At 31.5% G+C, this 20,773-nt stretch overlaps 3 protein-coding genes across 3 annotated transcripts; all 3 read right to left on the reverse strand.

The window, feature by feature from the left end:
* Positions 1 to 5,161: 5,161 nt before the first annotated feature.
* LOC123915018 lies at positions 5,162 to 6,127 on the reverse strand. The gene has a single exon (XM_045966177.1). It carries the CDS (start codon positions 6,080 to 6,082, stop codon positions 5,162 to 5,164), a length of 921 nt encoding a protein of 306 aa, XP_045822133.1. The 5' UTR covers positions 6,083 to 6,127.
* A 5,943-nt stretch (positions 6,128 to 12,070) lies between these two features.
* On the reverse strand, positions 12,071 to 14,542 carry LOC123917966 (ethylene-responsive transcription factor ERF114). The gene is made up of 2 exons (XM_045969882.1): positions 14,118 to 14,542; positions 12,071 to 13,004 (listed from the first exon to the last, which is right to left on the reverse strand). Exons 1-2 carry the CDS (start codon positions 14,326 to 14,328, stop codon positions 12,409 to 12,411), a joined length of 807 nt encoding a protein of 268 aa, XP_045825838.1. The 5' UTR covers positions 14,329 to 14,542; the 3' UTR covers positions 12,071 to 12,408.
* A 1,856-nt stretch (positions 14,543 to 16,398) lies between these two features.
* On the reverse strand, positions 16,399 to 20,395 carry LOC123917968. The gene is made up of 5 exons (XM_045969885.1): positions 20,228 to 20,395; positions 19,300 to 19,576; positions 18,125 to 18,244; positions 16,997 to 17,970; positions 16,399 to 16,754 (listed from the first exon to the last, which is right to left on the reverse strand). The coding sequence occupies exons 2-5, from the start codon at positions 19,567 to 19,569 to the stop codon at positions 16,703 to 16,705; spliced, it is 1,416 nt and encodes a 471-aa protein (XP_045825841.1). The 5' UTR covers positions 19,570 to 19,576; positions 20,228 to 20,395; the 3' UTR covers positions 16,399 to 16,702.
* Between the last annotated feature and the right edge of the window lie 378 nt (positions 20,396 to 20,773).

The following is a 20,773-nucleotide window of genomic DNA, read 5'->3' on the forward strand; positions in this document are numbered from 1 at the left end:
TATTTTTTTTAAAAAAATTGGTCTCTCTTATTTAACAATTAATATTAATACTATTGATTTATGGAGTTATTCCCAACTGTAATATAAATATAAAAATTCAGCTGATTTCAACCATAAATTTGATCTTCCTTATGACCAAAATACATAAAGGAATCCGAAATTTCTTGACTCACAAGTTAAGAAAGTGATGATGGGCTTGGTTGAAAATGAATGACACTAAACTGAGTAAAGTAAAGAAAAGAAACAAAACTGCATTAGCCGCAAGGTTAGGTACTTAATTGAGACAACTCTAAACACTTTTCACCGAATAATGCTGGAAAGGTGCCGCCCGGCGACAACTTGTGCTGATGGCCGAATTATTGGCAGAGTTAGTCACTTAACACTAACAGGGGAGCACAAGTTCCTATTCCTGACTGACACCGAATAACCATGTGGAATGGATGTTTAGATTTTGGGGACAAAAATAATCGGCAATTAACAAAGTTGAATTATGGGGGATGAATTTATAATTTATAAATTATTAATTGGTTATTGGATTAACAATTGTGAAAAAACTGTTATGATTGGTTTTATACAGGTGAGTGCGGAACTCTAAATATTTATATTTTGATAATCGAAATCACCGAATAATAACGATTAAGATTCAAATTAATTTTTTCTTCGATTTCAACTCTCTCTCTCTCTCTCTCTCTCTCTCTCTCTCTCTCTCTCTCTCTCTCTCTCTCTCTCTCTCTCTCTCTCTCTCTCTCTCTCTCTCTCTCTCTCTCTCTCTCTCTCTCTCTCTCTCTCTCTCTCTCTCTCTCTCTCTCTTAAGTTTCAATCTAAGATAAACCGAAGATGTAGATCGTCGGAATTGGTTCAAAATTAAGAGGTTGCAGTTTGTATTGATTTGACGGTTTTTGGCTCGAACTCGATCGATGCTCAGCTCTAAAAAAAATAATTGACAACTAATAAGCTACGAGTAGTTTATAGCGGACAAATTTATAATTAATGAGCTAATTTATAATTTATAGTTTATAATGATAAGTTAGTTATTGAATTTGTAGTGTATGAGTAACCAAATAAAAAAAGAATTTGTAGTATATGGTAAAATTAGTCGATGAACTAGTTTATATATATATATATATATATATATATATATATATATATATATATATATATATATATAATGTCATATAAAATTCTTTGGGGTGGGTGGGGTAGCTCAGTTGGCACTTGCTGACTGAGCGGGTGTAGGCTGTTGGTCAGGGCCTCAGGGGTTCGATCCTTGGCAGCAGCAATTGTAGTATTTTCTTTGTAAATAAGTTGGTGGTACTTATAAACCATCAACTTTGAAAAAAAAAAAATGTCATAAAAAATATATTATTTTATAAATTTGTGTTAAAAAGTTGTAACCAACCAGATTATTATTTCAATATAATCTTATAAGTTATAAGTTTGAACTTGTTCAAAAAAGTTATAAGTTTGAAATTTGGTATTATCAAACATAGCCTTATTTATATTATACTAAAAAAATTTAATTTCTCAATATTTTTTTTGCAAGTTAATTTCTTATTATTAATATGCTAAGTTTTTTAAGGGTGCATTTCAGGGGAAAAATCAAAATTCGACCAAATGACAGGGCAAAAATGCTATTAACCCTATATCTTTTTTCAGAAATTGTCACATATCTAGCACTATACAAAATTAGAAATGGATATTTTTTGTACCCGAATGTGTGATTTATTGTTACATTTGAGGATTAAATTAAAAATTAAATACAAAATTAATTTTTTTTTTTTTACTGAAAGTCGCATTTTTGTAATAATAAATAACCAATTTTTTTATGATAAAAAGTAAGAATGAAAGACAGTATTTATAGATGAGAGTGAAATAACCGATTTATTGGATAAAAGACAACGACTCTGCAAAATCTAATCATAAATGGTCACTAGTCGGTCAATCTACGTAGTTCCCCGATTCATATTCTAAAATACAAGCAATGAAAAATATGTTTTAAATTTTAGAACTCATATTTATGAAGAAAAAAAAAATGATGGTGGAGGAGATTTAAGAGAAAATAATTCATTACTAAGTGGAAGCTTTTAAAAAGCATTTGAAGGTATAGCTCATTATTTACTGAATTTGTGGCCCAAATCCATATTCAAGAGAGCCGCGTTTCCTCCATATCAGGCCTCAAAGCTCAAATGCTCTTTTTATACCCCACACCCCCAATTACACTCCTATATTTTCAACTTCCTAAAACACCCTTTATTTTAACAAATAAAAATAATTAAAAAATCACATGAACTCCTATCCACACATAACACAAAGACCGGAAAAATTGTAGCTGCTCTGAACGGCAAGATCTAATAGCTCCAATGGTGAGATTAGGTACATTTTGGTTAAGAACTTCAGGCACATAGAAAAATATTATCATTCCAATGCTCAAATCAATATTAGAATGAGGGAAATGATAAGAAAATTGGATGAATATTGTGTACTTTAAGCCTTTGAACATATGGGTATTTATAGGCCGACCTTGCATGAATATGCTTGAAGAGTGGTAATTCCATTACGCTATTGGAGTCCAAAATAATATTGTTTTAGTACTATATTTTTATGGTATTCATGCTACATGGATAAGGGTAAAAATGGAACAACAAAATTAAGGGAATGGTCTACCCGTGTTTCTTCGCTATTTTGGATAGAAAGCAAAAAATGATGGGTTTTCCACAACTTTTTAATCTCTCTTCTCTTTTTCTGTGCATTCCAAACAAAAGAAATCCACCATTTTTTCTCACTTTCTCTCTTCTTTATTTCTCTTAAACCAAACACATGCTTAAAAATGAATATTCATACCAATACTTTCGTTTTTAGAAAAATCAGATAAAAATATGAGAAACTTGTTTTTCACTTATAACGAGAGACAAAATTCATCATAAAAAAGTTTCGTTTCTTTTTTTTAATATTCATACTAGATTTTTTTATTGTTGAAACTTTTGATAATTTGAATCAATTTATATTTACCCAAATCTTGGATATGTGAGAGCGGGTATGTAATTTTTTCCTTCTAATTTAGTACTCCCTCCGGTCACATTTATAGGTAAAAATAACCGTTTACGCGGTGTTTAAGAAATTTGATTAAGTGTAGTTAATTCTCTTAATTTAGTGTAAAACATGAGTTAAGTTTATCATATTGTCCTTTTTAAATTATTCTCCTTGGAAATCATGCAACTTTTACAAAGTAAAAGTGAAATAAATGCCTAAAAAGGTAAAATTAAATAAGGGTATATTAGAAATAGTAATATTAATTAGTTTAAAAGTTATTAATTTTTCTTTATAATAATGACCAAAATTTAAAGTGTTTTTTTCTTATAAAAGTGACCGAAGGGAGTAGAATAAATGATATTTAGGGAAGTTCATGTATTTGAGAGGTTCGGAGCATAATTAGGGGCATGACAATGGGTACAATTTTCAATTGATCATCAACAATCTTGAAGATATTAATTCACCAACCAACGGAACTTTTTCACCAATACTGACTAAAATTTTCATTCAACGGGCTATGAGTTTATAAGCATTTTGCATTTGTATATGTTAAATGAGCTTGAATTTAATCTCAAAAGTTAGTTTAAAGCATTAAATTTGTCAAACACATTTATAAACATAATAGTCCTGAAATCTGAGAATATATGATTTCAAAGAAACTACAAACAACAGACATTCGACAATAGTATAATCATTTATTTTATCCATTCACTTGTAATTTTTTTATTTTTATTTATTTTTTGGTTCACTTGTAAATTGTAATAATATTACACGATTGTTCCATTAAATTTTTAATCAACTTTTTGTTGCTAAACTAGATCGACTTTACATTCCATCAATTAGATTTAGATGCTTGACGTAGAGAATAAAGATTAAAGAACAGATAATAAATCTACGTTACTAAATCTTGAAAATTGCCGCGTGTGGTTTAAAGTATATACAAAAGTGATGAATTTCAAACAAACTTGAATAAAATCTTTGTTGCTTGCTTCGGTGGCCGAAAAGTAATGAGAAAAGAATTAAGGTTGGCGGAACTCCGTAAGTAAGCATAAATATGAACGTTGTTTTACAGAATAATGAAAAGAAGGAATAAGAAGGGTAAAGGTGACGTGCATGATGTTGAAAATTATATAATATAAAGGAGTATAAAGGGGTATTCAATCCCTCACAATATAAAGCAAATTATAGTATGCTTTGAAGACATGTAATAGGATCTAAATGATATGGGTTTTTTGTGTTTTTGTATTGCGGAATTTGGTGAGATATAAATTTAGGGAGAAAACTCTCCTCAAATATAGGGTTATATGAAGAATACTAAAGTTCTTGTTTTATTCGTTATGCTTATGGCTCTATATATAGAGCTACATAAAAAACAAATCATATATTTTTAAAATAAAACTAATCCTATAATAAATTCTAAACAAATCTTAAATATTCTAAATAGAAATATAAATCATAAAACCTAATATTATCATATTTTAAATATAAATCTAAATAATATTTAAATCTAAGATCTTCAGAAGATATTTAGGCATATTATTCTCAACACTCCTCCTTGACTGAATATCTTTTGTGCGTATCCAATCTGAGCTTCTTGAAAAATTATTCTTCTTGTTTTGATTCTTCTTCTTATCACAAGCTTTAACATCTTTGTGCCTTGTGGACTTCATGGTAGAAACATTGCATTTGTTATGACTTTTAGGTGATTTTTCACAAGCATATTTATTCTCCTCCTTAACTTGAAATTTCTTCAAAATACCTGAATCTTCGCGATCTTCTTTGAATTTAAGTTCTTTTTTCTCTTCAATAATATGATCATTCTTCATTAAATCTAAAACAAATCTTTTGCCTTTAATCTGAGATGTGATCACTTCCTTATTGTTTTGATCCTTAATCACACAACTTTTATGTTCAAATATCACTTTATAATTTTTCTCCAACAACTGAGCAACACTTAAAAGATTCTGATTAATTTCCGGAACATATAAAACATTGGAAATTTGTTTCATACCTGCATGAGTTTTAATTGAAATTGTTTCAATGCCTTCTACTGCAATTTGTTCTCCATTCCCAATTCTGACTTTGGAAATAGAAGTTTTATTGAGCTCTTTGAAAAGATCTCGATCATAAGTCATATGGTTTGTGCAACCACTGTCAATGAGCCATTCTTTTGACGGTTTGTGGTTGTAAAACCTGAGATTGCAAGTAATAGTTCATGGTCTTCTTCATATTGTTCATGAGCAATGTTAACATCTCCTTGTTGTTGTTGTGATGTGCATACCTTCATCATATGACCTAATTTACCACATTTTTCACATTTTGCATCAGGCCTCCACCAACAATTCTTTGGTGAGTGATTATCCTTTTTGCAATGAGGACATGGTTTGTGTTGGTATTTCTTTCCAAAACCTTTTGCTAGACATATACCATCTATAGTTCTTTCTTCCCTCATAAGTCTTCTTTGTTCTTGTGCATGCAATGCATGTAACACTTCTGGCAGAGTGATTTTACTCAAATCTTTTGTGTTCTCCAAGGCGGCTATAGAGGCTTCATATCTTTCAGGTACCGTTACAAGGAGTTTTTCCACAATTCTGGAATCAGAAAATTGAGTGCCTAGTAATCGTACCTTATTAGCAATACCCAATAATTTATCAGCGTATGTCTTGATTGTTTCATCCTCCTTCATTCTTTGCAACTCGAACTCTCTCAATAAATTCATAACTTGCATGCTTCGAATCCTTTCATCTCCTTTATATTCTTCTTTTAGGTAATCCCAAATTTCTTTTGGTGTTTTGAGAGTCATGATTTTAATAAAGACGGTTTGTGAGACACTTGCAAACAAACAAGTCTTTGCCTTTGCCCTCTTGGTTTTTCTTTCTTTATGAGTTTTCATCTGTTCTGCTGTGGGATCTTTTGGTAACGAAGAAACATCGTAATCATCCTCCACAGTTTCCGATAGATCTAGAGCATCTAAGAATGCCTCCATTCTCACCGCCCAAAGATCATAGTCTTCTCCATCAAAGATCGGAGGAGCAACCTTTGAAAAATCCATCTTCACAGGTCCTTATGAACGTTGGCTCGGATGCCACTGATATGGTTTTTTTGTGTTTTTGTATTGCGGAATTTGGTGAGATATAAATTTAGGGAGAAAACTCTCCTCAAATATAGGGTTATATGAAGAATACTAAAGTTCTTGTTTTATTCGTTATGCTTATGGCTCTATATATAGAGCTACATAAAAAACAAATCATATATTTTTAAAATAAAACTAATCCTATAATAAATTCTAAACAAATCTTAAATATTCTAAATAGAAATATAAATCATAAAACCTAATATTATCATATTTTAAATATAAATCTAAATAATATTTAAATCTAAGATCTTCAGAAGATATTTAGGCATATTATTCTCAACACTAAACACCATTCAGAAAAAGAGAAAGAGAACTTACGTACGGCCAAAACGACCCCTAAACCAAAACCAAGAAAAAGTTTTAATATCATCTACAAGTTTGGAAGCATCCGGTAAGGCTCCATTAAAAACAACATTATTTCTAAGCTTTCATAAGCACCATGTAGTGGTCAGCCAAATCAAATGACGAATCCGATTACATTTTTTTGATTTAACCAAAGAACCAAATGATAAAAAGTGATTCCAACCTTCCAAGTCTGACGGTAAACTCTGTCCTAACCATCTATATATAGTTTCCCACACACTTTTAACAAAAGAGCAATTGAAGAATAGATGGGAACAGTCTTCCATACGCATATAACAAAAAATACAAGAAATATCATGCAGATTATTCTAACACGGTTGTTTTGGAGTCAAATGTTTTGGATGCTATCCAAAAGCTTTGGAAAAACGATGTTCCATCTAAAGTTAATATTTTTGGTTGGAGATTGCTTCTAGAGTGCATGATGTTGAAATTAATACTAATAAAAAGATCAATATTTTACTAAAATGATTTTGATCATGTTCATGCGCCCATGGCAAATAATATTATTCTAGTCGCCATAATAGTCATGCCACGAAAATATTAGTCGATGACCTATCAACTGGTTAAGAGAAGATCAAGTCAATGAGTTTGTTCAGTGTACCCCACAGAATACCTCATATTAATATTGACTTATTAGATTATATAAATTTTTAAAAGGTGAGGAATAGTCTAAGTAAAAATATTTTCATTTTCTTTTATTGATGTGATATGGATGCATAACCTCATACTAGGAAATAAAGTCCCGATAATCCAGAGTTCGAGAGCGAGATAAATAAAATCAGGCTCAGAATTGTTCTTATTAAGAATCAAAACTTATGTTCCCTAAAGCGTTTATTTCAGGGCAGTTCATTGAGTTCAATGTCTTGATTGAGGGTGTGGTAATTGCCTTTTTTTTCCCCTAATTAACCAGGTTTGTATGTGGTTATATTTTTAAATTTACATGTGGTACCAATAAATTTATTTTTAGTTCACTTGTAAATTCATTGAATATCTAATTTTTATTGGTTGTTTGGTTAATTTAATAATTTTTTTTCCACAAAAGCATCAATGTAATATTTGGTAACTTAGAAATTATGTCTTTTTGTCTGAAAAATATAAATAAATTCTTAGTTGAACTATATATGAATTGATTTAAGAGATGTGTTATTTAAAAAATTTAATTTATATCTACTGTCAATGTAAAATTATTTCACACGTACGTCGAATAAATACCAACACATCATGTATTGTGTTTAAAAACACATTATATGTCATATTCATTAAATGATGTGGCATCACATCATTGGATGTATGTGCAAAAAATCTTTACACCGACAGTGCACAACAATTAACCTCTTATTTAAACACATAAAAATCATTTTTAAAAAACACTAACGTGTTCTGTCAAAAAAAAAAAACACTAATGTGAAAGTGCACTTGTCGTGTGATTGATCACATATATTTAAAATGAACATCAAAATCGTTTAATTGGAGATCGAATTCTCACCTTCAAAATTTAAAATAAAAAAGTAAAAAATTGAATGGTTTAAATTTGCACAAAAGAAAAATTTATGGGAGACGATCCATTTTCATTTTAGTTGGATCTCCACAACAAAATTATTTAAGAACAACTGAGATCGATTTATATTTTACAAAAATAATTCTACACCAGACAATTTCATCTTTTTCACTGCTTTCTTTCTCATTTCTTTTTTCTTTATTAAAAATCAAAATAATATTAATTATAATAATAATATTTTCAATATTTACTTTTTCGTTAAAGTGACATCATACAATACAATTAACATATATAAATAAATAGAGGTGTGTGCTATTTAGATGCATAAAAATTAGCCACTTTCTCATACACTTTGCATTAAATATAACTCCTACACTCAACTCAATAAGAGGTGGAGTGAGATTTTAAGAATATAATAGAATGTACACGATTCCTTTATATGGGAGAAGTATATATAACTTTCGGCGCAGAGTCAAGGCCTTTAATGAGCATATCATTGTCATCAAGTGGTTGTCGAAAAATGACTGAGGAGCCGCGACGAACAATAAATGCTAATCATTCAAATGTCGGACGTTACAATATGGCGTGATATTGTGTCTACTGAGGAAAAGAATACATCCTTGTTAATTGAGTAATTCAATGTGCTCAACTAGTTCCGACGGAGTGAGCCTAGGTTCTGGCCTTCTGGGTGACCTCATAGGTTTTGAACCTCTTGTTCTATTATTTTCTGTTTTGTTAGTTAGAAGTTAGTTGGTTGTTAGTTATTCCATTTGGCTAAGGTAGTTAGTTTTAGTTTTAATTACAAATAAACATAAAAAAAATAAAAAATAATAAGCTAGCAGAGGCGGCTTGGAGGCATGTGCGAGGTGTGCGACGGCATAGGGTCTCAAAATTTTGAGGGCCTCAATTCAAAATATTGAGGTCCTATAATATTACTTATATATTATTTATACCTATAAAATATCAGATTTATATTAATAGATTAATTTTTATGCACTAAAATAATAGTTACATATTGTTAATGTTCATAAATATCATATGAGTATCAATATATTAGTTATCTATACTCGTAAATATAGTTCTAGTCCATTTTAATCTTTGCATAAAATTTAATCTTAGATTATGATGTTCCTTTTTGACGTTATATACAAAGATAATTATTTTGTATTTCTTGTTCCATTTAATTTAATGCAAGATTTAATATTGATAATTTATATATTTACAAGAACGTTTTTTTTATATTATATGCAATTTAAATAGATAATTTTTTTTTATTTATTAAAGGGTCACTTTTATATTTTGCACAGAGCCTCTTAAAACTCAGAAACGCCCTTGTAAGCTAGTAATAACTTGCTTCACTTGTAAGATGACAAACGTGTGTCTGTATGTGGACTTGTTCAATAGTCTAAAGTCAAAGTAGAAGATGTGATGTATAGTGAGGTTTCACTTTCACTTTCAGCATTAAAGTCAATTGTTGGCAGAGTGATACATACAGTAGACTTGTTGAAACTCGATTTTTCTGGTAATCGGTTGCCGAATTTAACGACCAAACGCTACATTACAAATTTATTAGTACTATATTCTGATCAAAATTTAGTTGACTTTGACCACTATTAGCATAATCAACTTCACTCCATCGTCTTCATGTCAAGCTTGTCTTTGAATAAGCGTGCTAATTAAGCGTGTTACAAAGTTAACGTATTTTTAGCGCCTTAATTTCGACTTTTGCATGATAATGATTTAAGTACTTTATGTGATTAATGTTCACTCTCCTATAAATACTACTAATAATTTAGTTAATAGAAATGTTAGTTGGTTCAGTGGTGATTGACATTAAACTTTGTAAGAGGATTACAGTTCGAACCCCCGCAACTATGATCAGGAGGGGGGAATGAAATGACTTGATGGTAGAACTGACCCTCGAACCAGATTAAACTGGTAATGAAAGCCACAAAAAAAAAAATAAACGTTACATATGGGATATGTTTAGGATTGACTTATTTTTGAGCTTATACAAATAAATAATATTTTATTTTAATTCATAAATTTTTACTAACAAAAATTGTATCTTTATCAATAGTCTAACACCAGAAAACATTGTGGAGAGCACAGGTGATATGAATCATTATATTATACCATTGGGATTGGGGGGGGTTCTAAAGTAGTATGAACGGTGTAAATGGTTTGTGATACTGATACTCGTGCGCGTCCAGTGAAGTAATTGGGGCGGTGGCGGTTCCAACTTGTCTTGCATTCCAAGTTAATTGCAGCAACTACTACTCAATTAATAAGTGGATAAGCGGATTTCACACATCAAGAGTCTGCTTCTTCCGTACAAAATTAACAATGATGATACATCCATCAAAATTACATCAATGTTAGATACTTCCTATGTGATTTCACCTTTTTAAGTTTATTGTTACATTAATTATACAATAAACTTAAAAACGTAAAATTTGTTTATAAAATATCACGAATAGTATACATTAAAGAAATGGAAAAAATGCATAAAAATATAATACTATTTCATTAAGGAAAATACTTGTTGTCGCGATACAAGTCTTGAAATTACATGCAATTACTCCGGTTAAAAATATATGAGACTTATTGATTTGCATATTTTGCGATGATATTTGTTCGTACTAAATACCATTAATGTTTAATCAATCAAGTTCTGACATTGATTATTTGTCAACCTCATATCGTAACGATAAATATTTTTCTTAAAATTATACAATTATAAGAGATACTAGTAACAATTTAAAAAATGCACCATATACCATCTCCCCCGCCCAACCAATAGTCACTCCATATGAACTAAAACGACAGCCTCAAAGCCAAGAAGCAGTCACTCACATTCGAATATCAAACCAAAACTTGCTCAAAACAGAACCACCATCCAACAACCTCTAAGAATAAAAAAAAACAAAACACAAGCGACGACGTAAAGGGCTAAAGTCGCGGTTGCGGAAAGCTTTAGGGAGAGGTATAGACGCTCCACGGTGGTTCCATTGAGAAGGAAAGGGTAGATACGCCCAACACAAATAGCTCTGACACTGAACTGGACCGCTCATCACACCACTTGAGGAAGCTAGTTCCTTGGAAAAACATCAACACAACCAAATCAAGGCCACCGACGCATCAGAGGTTGCCGGAAGCGCAACACCAAAATGAGTAAATAATTAATTACTTTGACACCCTAAAATATTTTATGTCACTATTATTAAGTTTCTCTTTGTCTTTTTTCTTACATTTTTACACTGAATGATACTAATTTTTTTTTTAGTTTACCACATTTTATTTAGGAGTTCTATTTTTGTTACAAAAACTTGAATAATTTGATAAAGTGGTTTAAGTATTTAAAATTATACTCATTTCTAATAATAGAAACTTAAAAGTCTGGCCCTAGATAGAAACAAATTAAGATCAAGAAGGAAACATAATGGTATTCAAAAGTTAGAGTGAACTCGAAAAAACCATAAATCCATCTTAAAAAGCACTTATAATATACTAGTATATTACTTGTGTCATAACAATTGAGTGTTTTTTTTTTAAAATCTCTAGTTCTTAGGAGAAAATGATCTCATTAATTTAGAATTCGAGTGCAAGGTAAATAAATTAGTAAAGTCCTACTAGAAATCGAATTCCTCAATATTTTCAAATGACTCGTCTTAGAAAAAAATTCATTAACTATTTGAATTTAATATCTTTATAATCGATAGTGTTTTGATGAATAACTAATACTAATAGGTAATAATTGGAGACTATTTTGATGAATAAAAAGCTGACATTCATTCATGTTACTAATTATAGCAGTGATGAAGACATTATCACATAAGACGCGTTTTGTGCCATCCACTTTTCCTACCCTTTTAGGTTTACAACTTTACGTTCATATACTTTTCGTCAGGTGATTGAGTAACTCCCAAGTCACTAATATATTATAGATACAATATTTATCTCATTCGTGTACTCAGCACAACTTAGATAGATACATATAGTATGAAAAGAATATAGTATGAAACGAAAACTTATACTCAAAATTCAAATTTCGTACCCTTTTTTTAAAAAAAGTACAGATACACCAATATTCTTGACAAAATTTCATCAACAACATAAATAGTAAATTCAAACATAAACACTAAATAATTAAGATACAAAATTGGGATATAAAAAAAAAAAACAAAATCGATCCTCCATTGTCGCCTTTACCGTGCAATTTGTTTTAGACCGTTCTCTCTATTAATCTAACGGTATACAGCCGGTTGCGCCACGTAAAAATGGTAGTAGAGAATCTAAGTCCAATAAAATCATGAAATGTTGTGATAAACAAGAATGAAAACAAAGAAACCTTGGGTGGCATCTTAAAAATATATTCTATTCATTGATTCCCATCCGTTCCATCCCCCCAATTCCTCGGAGGCTCATAAGCGGAAGAAGAGGAAGAAGAACCGCCGAATTGCATCGACAATCTCAAAAACTCTTGTTGTTGCTGAGATAATCCAGAAGACGAGGATGAAGACGAAGATGAATTTGATATTAAAGGCTGAGAATTAGAAACAAACATATCTCTCCCATAGAAACCAAGCATATCCTGATTGAAGTTACTACTTCCACTAGCCTGAAGTTGTGCTTGTGCAGCATATTGATAAGGATTTGAATATGTTTCTTGAGAAAAGTGTGGAAGAGGAACTTGTTGGTTAGATTGTTGCATGTTACTTGTGTTTGAAGCTATGTGATGAAATTGTTGGTTATATCCAAATTCTGCTGAACTTTGAACTCTTTCAGGAAAATTGAGCTTAGCTTTGCTTCCTTTGAATCTGAGTGCAGCTTCATCATAGGCAATAGCTGCAGCTTCAGCAGTTTCAAAGGTTCCTAGCCATACCCTTGCTGCTTTCTTCGGATCGCGAATCTCTGCAGCCCATTTTCCCCATGGTCTCTGCCTCACACCTCTATAGTGTCTTCTTCTTACATTCCCTTCATATCAATAGCACAAAGATCAATATATACACACATTCTTAATACATATAAATGAGAGAAACAAGATCAAGAAAAATAATTACATGTGCAAATTGAAAGGTCATATCATATGTACATATATGTTACACTAATGTTATTTCAAGTTTCAACACCAAATTTTAAACAAAAATATGACAAATATAAATATCCGTGCCACTTTTTAATTTTTTAATATTTTTGCAGCATCTGAAAAGAGAGAAGTAAAATACGAATGTCGTATTTTTGTCGTTAGAATGATGTTTATATAACATAGCTTCAATTTAAATTTTCTAAGTGCAGTTACTCCTTATAGTGCATGTTTGGATTTGCGGTATATATAGTTCATGCTTGAATTAACAACAAGTTTGGTAGAATTACAACGAGTCTTATGATTTTAACAAATCTATTGTGATACCAAACATGCGCATAGTCTAATGAAGTCCTTCGAGATATATACAACAAATTTTTTTTTTTATCAAATATGAGGTTTAGCATTTGTGAACAGTTTGACCCACGAAAAGAGTTGACATGTCATTGACATCTGAAAACAATATTTTATTTTATTCTAGTGTTAATTTCTTGGTTCCTATAGAAAGAAGCTCTAGTAATCTGGAATTCGCTCACGAGATAAATAAATTCTGCCAAAAAATTATTTCACCTAAGAATCGAACTCACACAATATCCTTCTTGTATGGATATGGATTGGGTGCAGTCAATGACTGTGACTGCATGCAGTCGGTAGATCACAGCCGTCCGATTTGTAATCGGACGGTTCAGAGTTAAAGTTAAAATATTTATATCTTATAAAACTAAAACTGCACTAAGATCTGAACCGTCCGATTTTCATCAAACGGTTCAGAGCAACTGACTGCAGCCTGACTGCACCATGACTGACCGCTCTGAATCCATTTCCTTCTTGTATACATCAACCTTAAACTGCTAATTAATTAATTAATTAATTAATTAATTAATTAACCATCAAGTCTTCAAGTCCAATTTGATGAACACAATAATTTTTTTTTTTTTAACAGGAGATGAACATAATAATAGTAGAGAGGTGTGAGTATAAACTATAAAGCACTTAATTTATACCTTGATCTTGTTGTGGTAGTTGAGATTGTTGAGTAATATTATGAATTGAAGAAGCTTCATGCATTTCACTGTTGTTATTGTTGCCGCCCATGACTTGTGTAAGTGCTGATACTATAGCTGACATATCTTGCTGTGATCTTTCAGAAAAAACTGGAAACAAATTCTCATCTTCTTTTCCTTCTTCTTCCCATGATTCTCTCCTCTTATCCATCTCGATCTACACCTTAATTACCAACTATTATATATAGCTAGATATTTATATTATATATGCAAGATATAAGAAAGGATTTAATTAATTTACATGCAAATTAAGTATATATATGGATATTAATTACTTAATTGTGATAGATTAGAATTACTAAAATACAAGGTTGATTATTAATTTGTGATGTGTTTACGGAATGAAGATATAGAGATTTTAGGATGAGAAGAGGGGAGAGGAAGTTTTAGGGTTTAGATTGAGTGATATATATAGGTGTCAATGTCTTGTGTGAAAGTTTGAAAAAATGGACTAAAGAAGAAAACAGAACCCGCCGAAAATTAAAAGTTTTTTTTTTGCTGCTTTTTGAGATATTCTTATTATAGCTTGTTTTGTAAGAATGAAAATAAACTAAAAACTATTTATCCACGAGACCAATCTAGAAATTTATCAAATGGGAGGCTATAATATTTTTCAATAATAAATAGTATACGTAAGTTAAAGAACAAACAACAATATTATGAAATATGTGAGATATTGTCGCTATAGTCTATAATTATAATAAAATTATAAATATATTTGTAGTTTCTTTTTGTTAATAATTTTATGGATTTAAATTTAATTGACCAACAAAAATTATATTTGTAAAATTATAAGTTGATTACATATATAGAGAGACCAAAATGATTGTTCACCATAAAATTAATCACAAATTTTTCTTTTATACAAGAATATCAAATTATCCACTTGCAAATGGTTAGATACTTTGCTTACACTAACCGTTGATTTGTGATGAAAAGAGAAATTATAAAAATTGTCAGACAAAAATAAACCCATGAAAGTAAAAGAAGGAATATTAGAAATATTCCTATTACTATAAAAATCCTAAAAATAAATGGGGTGATTAAATTCCACTGGATAAATATTTAGTTCAAAAAAAATAATATTTAGTTCAAAATATCAAGATTAGGTAAGTTATCTCCACGTTCCACTTTTCTCGGTCTCTGTTCGTCTTATGCAGAGACCGGCTATTATTAATAAAATATTTTCCGTTAAAAAAAAAAAAGTTAAGTTATCTCCACAAATATTTTCTTCTCTAAAAAATATAAGAATGGAAGAATTGCATTTGAATGGTCAGCTTAATGTCGTTTATAACCTTATTTTTTAACTTTCAAGGGATGAACTTTTGTACGTATTCATTAAAGCTAATGTTTGCGAGTTTGAAGAAGAAGTGATGAGAGGATTTTGAAAAAAATGAAGTATTGGAGAGAGGCTAAGAATTTTTGGATGGGAGAAATTTTGAGAAAATTATTTTTTTCATGATACAAAATCCTTCTAATTTTAAGGAATTCAAAAATTGTATTGAAGGAGATTTTTGGAGTGTTTATATCAATTCTTCAAATTCAATCTATCATTCTTTGCAAAAACACTCTCACAAAATATGTTGAAGATTCTCCTATTTTTCCCTCTACTTCCTCACCCCTCTCCTCCAAACTCGCAAACAAAATTTTATGGTGGATTTGTGTAGCTTTTCTCTTTTTTTTGCCCTTAGGGTGAGTTTGATAATGAAAATGTACCATAAATTAATAGATATAAACAATATATTTAACTTTCCATTAATAGATAAAAAATTGACCGTAATTCATCCTCTTTTTTTTTTTTTGCCCTTAGGGTGAGTTTGATAATGAAAATGTTCCATAAATTAATAAACATAAGCAATTATTGTCAACAAAAAAAAAATAGATATAAGAAATTTACACTGATAATATACATAAATTAAACTCCTATTTTAATTTTAAAATATTTTTTACAATTTAAATGTTTTTTTTTAAGCAAATTTAAATGTATTTTTTTATAAATATGTAAATGCAATTTTTATTTTCTTGAAAACTCACTAGTAGGTTGGACTCTATAAATCTAAGTCATTCAATTTTAGATTATTAAATCAAATAGTAAAAAGAGCATTTGTGTAGTTATACCCAATTTGAACTACTTGTACTCCCCAAAAAGAGCATATATACCCATAGCCATCCAAAATCCATAAACCTCTTACACTAGCATACAAGAATTAAAGTACCCTACTTTCCAATAGCCGAATATTAAATTTCATATAGGTCCTGTTGGGACCAATACCACAGTCAATGGCAGCAAGCCAACAATCATATTTTTACTGCAAATTTGGCTAAATACATGTTTCATGGTATATCAAACACCAAAGGCCACTATCCCCTCTAACTAGCTGACAAATTAGCAAAAAAACAAAAGCAACTTGTTTATGTACATATGGCAGCAAATGGAACATGTTAAATTGCATTACCAAAACTCAACATTTGGACATATGGTTCAGTACAGAGAATGTGAATTTGTCTCTGGTGTTGAAGTAGTCTTATTCTGTCGGCATAGATGGCTGATAGTACTCACTTCCTATGGGTGCAGACCTAGGAACAGCAGCCATATTAGGTTGTTATCAAAATTCACTTCACATTAGATAAATATGCTTGTTCAACAAACAATTATAATTTTTTAAATTTACTTTCATGCTTTGATAATTTTTTTAAATTGACTTTCAGTTAAAAGAACTAATATAATCCCTATATCAGACAAAGGTTGCAGATAAGATTTAAAGGATTTAAGGGATTGGATTGCAATATATTCAACCCAAGAAAAGATAGAAAATTACCCTTGAACAGCATATGTGCCAGATATAACTTGTTGATGAACATATGGATAATATAATGATGATGAAGCATGTGACTGCATCACGGCATTGGAATGGTCCATATTCACAGAGGAACCGTAACCAGGTTGTAGATTTTGAGCTTGCTGATGTGTGTATTGAGGATCTTGAAATGATTGAGCATAACTGCTGCTCACATTTACTGCAGAGGGATAGTAGCCAGGTTGCAGGTTTTGGATATTCTGATGAGTACCATGAGGATACCACAGCATTTGAGCATGATTGCTGTCCACATTCGCTGCTGGGGGATGAACACCAGGTGGTGGTGGGTTTAGGATACTCTGTTGAGGATCTTGCAGTGATTGAGTATAACTGTTATTCGTCATCGTGGAAGAATGATATTCAGGTGGTGGATGAGAGACATTGAGATATGCTTGTTGAGAATATTGTAGCGATTGACCGTAACTGTGGTTACTGCCTGCAGTCATCACGGAAGCATGAAATTGAGGCTGTGGATGTAAGACATTAAGCTGTGCATGCTGATAATTTTGCATTGACTGAGCATGACCAATGACGTTATTCTGGCGTGCGTATTGACGATATGGCAGTGATGGAGTATAACTGCTGACCGTCCCAGTTGCATAAGCGCCCTCTGCTGTATCAGTGCTTGCTAGTGCATGAATCGGATTCCTTGAAGCTTGGGATGGTACAGACTGAGCAGCAACTGAATTGGCCCAACCAGTAGGCTCCTCACGTCCATTTAGATATTTTTGGCTCAACAGCCTAATAGCTTGAGAAGGTGACATCCTATGCAAAAATGAATCCTCAGAAAGAGATGCCCTTGATGACTGATGAAAAACACTATTTACCGGTGGAAGTTGCAACGTCGAGGCAGAATGTACCCCGTTCAAAACAGGATGTGTGGGTGCAGTTGACATTGGATGTAACGGGCGAAACATTTCTAATAGATTTCTTACCTGCAACATGACAACAGATTTCAACTAAAAAAGACATAGTAGTAATATATAAATTTTCTCTTACGCAAAAAGAAATGGCAAAGCACCTAAAGGAAAAGCAGAGTGTAATAATTGCAAGTAACATCAATTTGAAATAGATTAAACAGAAGCTTACCTGTCCAATATTGAGTTCAGGATTGAACTTGTTAGAGTGATTCTGATAATTATCTTTTATAGCATGTTTAAAGTGACTCTCTGGCAAGGGCAAACAGTCTTGGTGAATTTTGAAACTCACCTGAACAAAATACAAAACATTGCTGAGAAAGAGTAAGCAAGTGAAAGAATCTGTCTATCACACACACACACATACACACACACACACTCCCTTTGTCCGTTATTATAGGATGAGGAGATGCACTTCCAATAAGAGGGTAATTGGAGTAAAAATTTTGGGGAGCCGAAAAGGCTTAAAAGCACGTCGGAAAGTGGGGACATGGAGGTAGGAAGTGGAAACCGGCTTTCAGAAAATAAATTGCACCAGTAGACAATGGGTCCACTGAGTAGGCAAGGACTAGAGTTGTCTTTTGTTAGGGTCTAGATACCACATGTTGATAAAGGGAGAATACGAGAGAACAAGTGACAGAAGCTGTGTGTATGTGTGTATTACACAACAGATATAAATTATATACTTATATACAGAATCATAAAATAGATGCAAATATTACCGGTACCCTATTTACAATTGTATATGATACTATCAGCCATAGCTACTACTTATTCGCATCATTTCTGACAAACATGAAAGTAGTAAAAGGGAAAATGGAGCATTAATAGACATGGTGCAATTGACATAGTCACCATCAATTTCGAGTATAGGATTTACGAAAGGCACTTGCTGATTAGCGCCAAAAACTTAAGGTATTTACCGTCTTATGAAGGTAATTGACAAACATTGACTAAAACAAGAATAAATTTAAGATAAACAAGAAAGCAAGCAAGTGAGGCGACGACTAGAACAACGTCAGTGGTAATACGAATGATTTCCAAATGAACCAGAACAACCTGTTGTTAGTCAATCACATTCCTCCATATGTATTCACAAGTGAATCAACACCCAGCAAGCAAGTTATTATTTTGAAGGGTCAACAATTTAACCAATTAACTTAAGAACTAGCCATTGCCCATTTGTAGAAGTTTGAGAAAAGGGAACTTTATATACTCAAGATAGAGTATATCTAAGGTGGAAAATTACTATATAATTGGCATATCACATATGCAATTAAAATGATATGATATCCGAAGTCTATTATTTGGGTGACAGTTTGAATCATCAATGGTTTGAAAGCTGACCTGAGCAGGGAACCTTCCCCCAAAAGCTGACGGTTGTATGTTTAGCATCCCGGGTGAGGTTGCTAAATATGTGCCATAAAGAAGCTTGACATCAGTGTCAAACAGAAAAAGGTATGTGCCAGGATTGATCCTCTCGACAATATGCTTTCTCCCAGCAGGAAGTGCAAAAACACGGTATCGATAGCACTCAGGTTTTGTGATTCTATTGCACATGAAAATAAAGCCAGCAAATTCATCCCGAGTATCCGTGCCCACTTCATTTGCTTCCATTGAATCACTGCATGGATAAACAACATATCAATCCTGAAGGTCTGCATTGACTATTACTCAATATACAACATAACTTAAAAAAAAAAAAAAATGATTATAACCAGTTCTGACACGATTCAACCACAGTTGAACCTATGAAGCACAGACACTCCTCAAATTAGGTGTGTCCCGGTGTCAGAGGCCGACACGACACCGACACTTATGATTACACTGAATCATGTCACTTTCTCAAATTATTATCTGTGTCCGTGCTTCATAGAGTTGAACTAATGAACCATGAGTCATTATTATCTTCAGCGGCGCAATAACCGATCAATTTTTAAAAACACTGAAATGCCTTTGAAGCATGATTATATTTTCCTTTTAGCTCACTATCACAATTAAAGGTACCAACCATTATCTGAAACAAGTATGTCATAAACAGAAACATAATGAAGATGATAAGAAATAAACCCTGGTGTCATTTCAATTTCAAAAACAAATCCTTCATCCATCGAAGTTTTAAATCAAAAAATGAATAAAACCTAGTAAAAGCAGTTACAGTGAAGAACAAAACCCCCAAAAATTAAAATGGAAATTTGTACGCGACGAAAACAAGGCATCATCGTTATGGTGTTTGTATAATAAAGGAAATGGAGAAAGTGATCGGCATTTTTACCTGATTGGGAGAGAAGGTGGCTCTGTCTGTGTAGTACCAACCAGTGCAGCTGAAAGAGAATGGATTTGTGCTCAATATTCTGCTGGAAGCTATGCTTCCCTTCTTTTTGTTTTTTAAGAGATTATTTATTAGAGAAAAATGAAGAGAATTACTTTGGTCACCAAGTGCAATTCTCGCACCCTACGAATTTATCAAAATACCCTTGTTAACTATTTGAAAGTTTGATAATTTTGGTTCCTTCATCATATATTTGAACTAGGAAATTGATAATGTGATTTTGTTTTATTCGATAATGTGATCTTTTAAATGATACGATAATTTAATTGTGAAAAAAGATCAACATCGATAAAATTATAAGAAAATTCTCTTATTATGAACCAAATATTTTATGGAGACCAAAACTATCCAAAGAGACTAATTTCTTGTGATGATGAAAATGAAAATATTGATAGCAGACCATAACTACAATTAAGCCAAATAAAAAAAAAATTCAAATGAAATATTTTTCACTGTACAAGTGAAATAAAATAAATAATTTATGTATTA

The sequence above is a fragment of the Trifolium pratense genome, linkage group LG3 (assembly GCF_020283565.1).
Source record: "Trifolium pratense cultivar HEN17-A07 linkage group LG3, ARS_RC_1.1, whole genome shotgun sequence".
Classification (NCBI taxonomy): Eukaryota; Viridiplantae; Streptophyta; class Magnoliopsida; order Fabales; family Fabaceae; genus Trifolium; species Trifolium pratense.

What these genes read in the sequence shown, in the direction of transcription:
- LOC123917968 (XM_045969885.1), bottom strand. Translation starts at nt 19,569, where the DNA reads ATGGAAGCAAATGAAGTGGGCACGGATACTCGGGATGAATTTGCTGGC. An exon ending in GGGGAAGGTTCCCTGCTCAG is followed by an intron (nt 18,245 to 19,299) that starts GTCAGCTTTCAA and finishes TATTTTGTTCAG; the next exon opens with GTGAGTTTCAAAATTCACCA. An exon ending in GGCACATATGCTGTTCAAGG is followed by an intron (nt 16,755 to 16,996) that starts GTAATTTTCTAT and finishes TGCTGTTCCTAG; the next exon opens with GTCTGCACCCATAGGAAGTG.
- LOC123917966 (XM_045969882.1), bottom strand. Translation starts at nt 14,328, where the DNA reads ATGGATAAGAGGAGAGAATCATGGGAAGAAGAAGGAAAAGAAGATGAG. An exon ending in ACTACCACAACAAGATCAAG is followed by an intron (nt 13,005 to 14,117) that starts GTATAAATTAAG and finishes ATTGATATGAAG; the next exon opens with GGAATGTAAGAAGAAGACAC.
- LOC123915018 (XM_045966177.1), bottom strand. Translation starts at nt 6,082, where the DNA reads ATGGATTTTTCAAAGGTTGCTCCTCCGATCTTTGATGGAGAAGACTAT.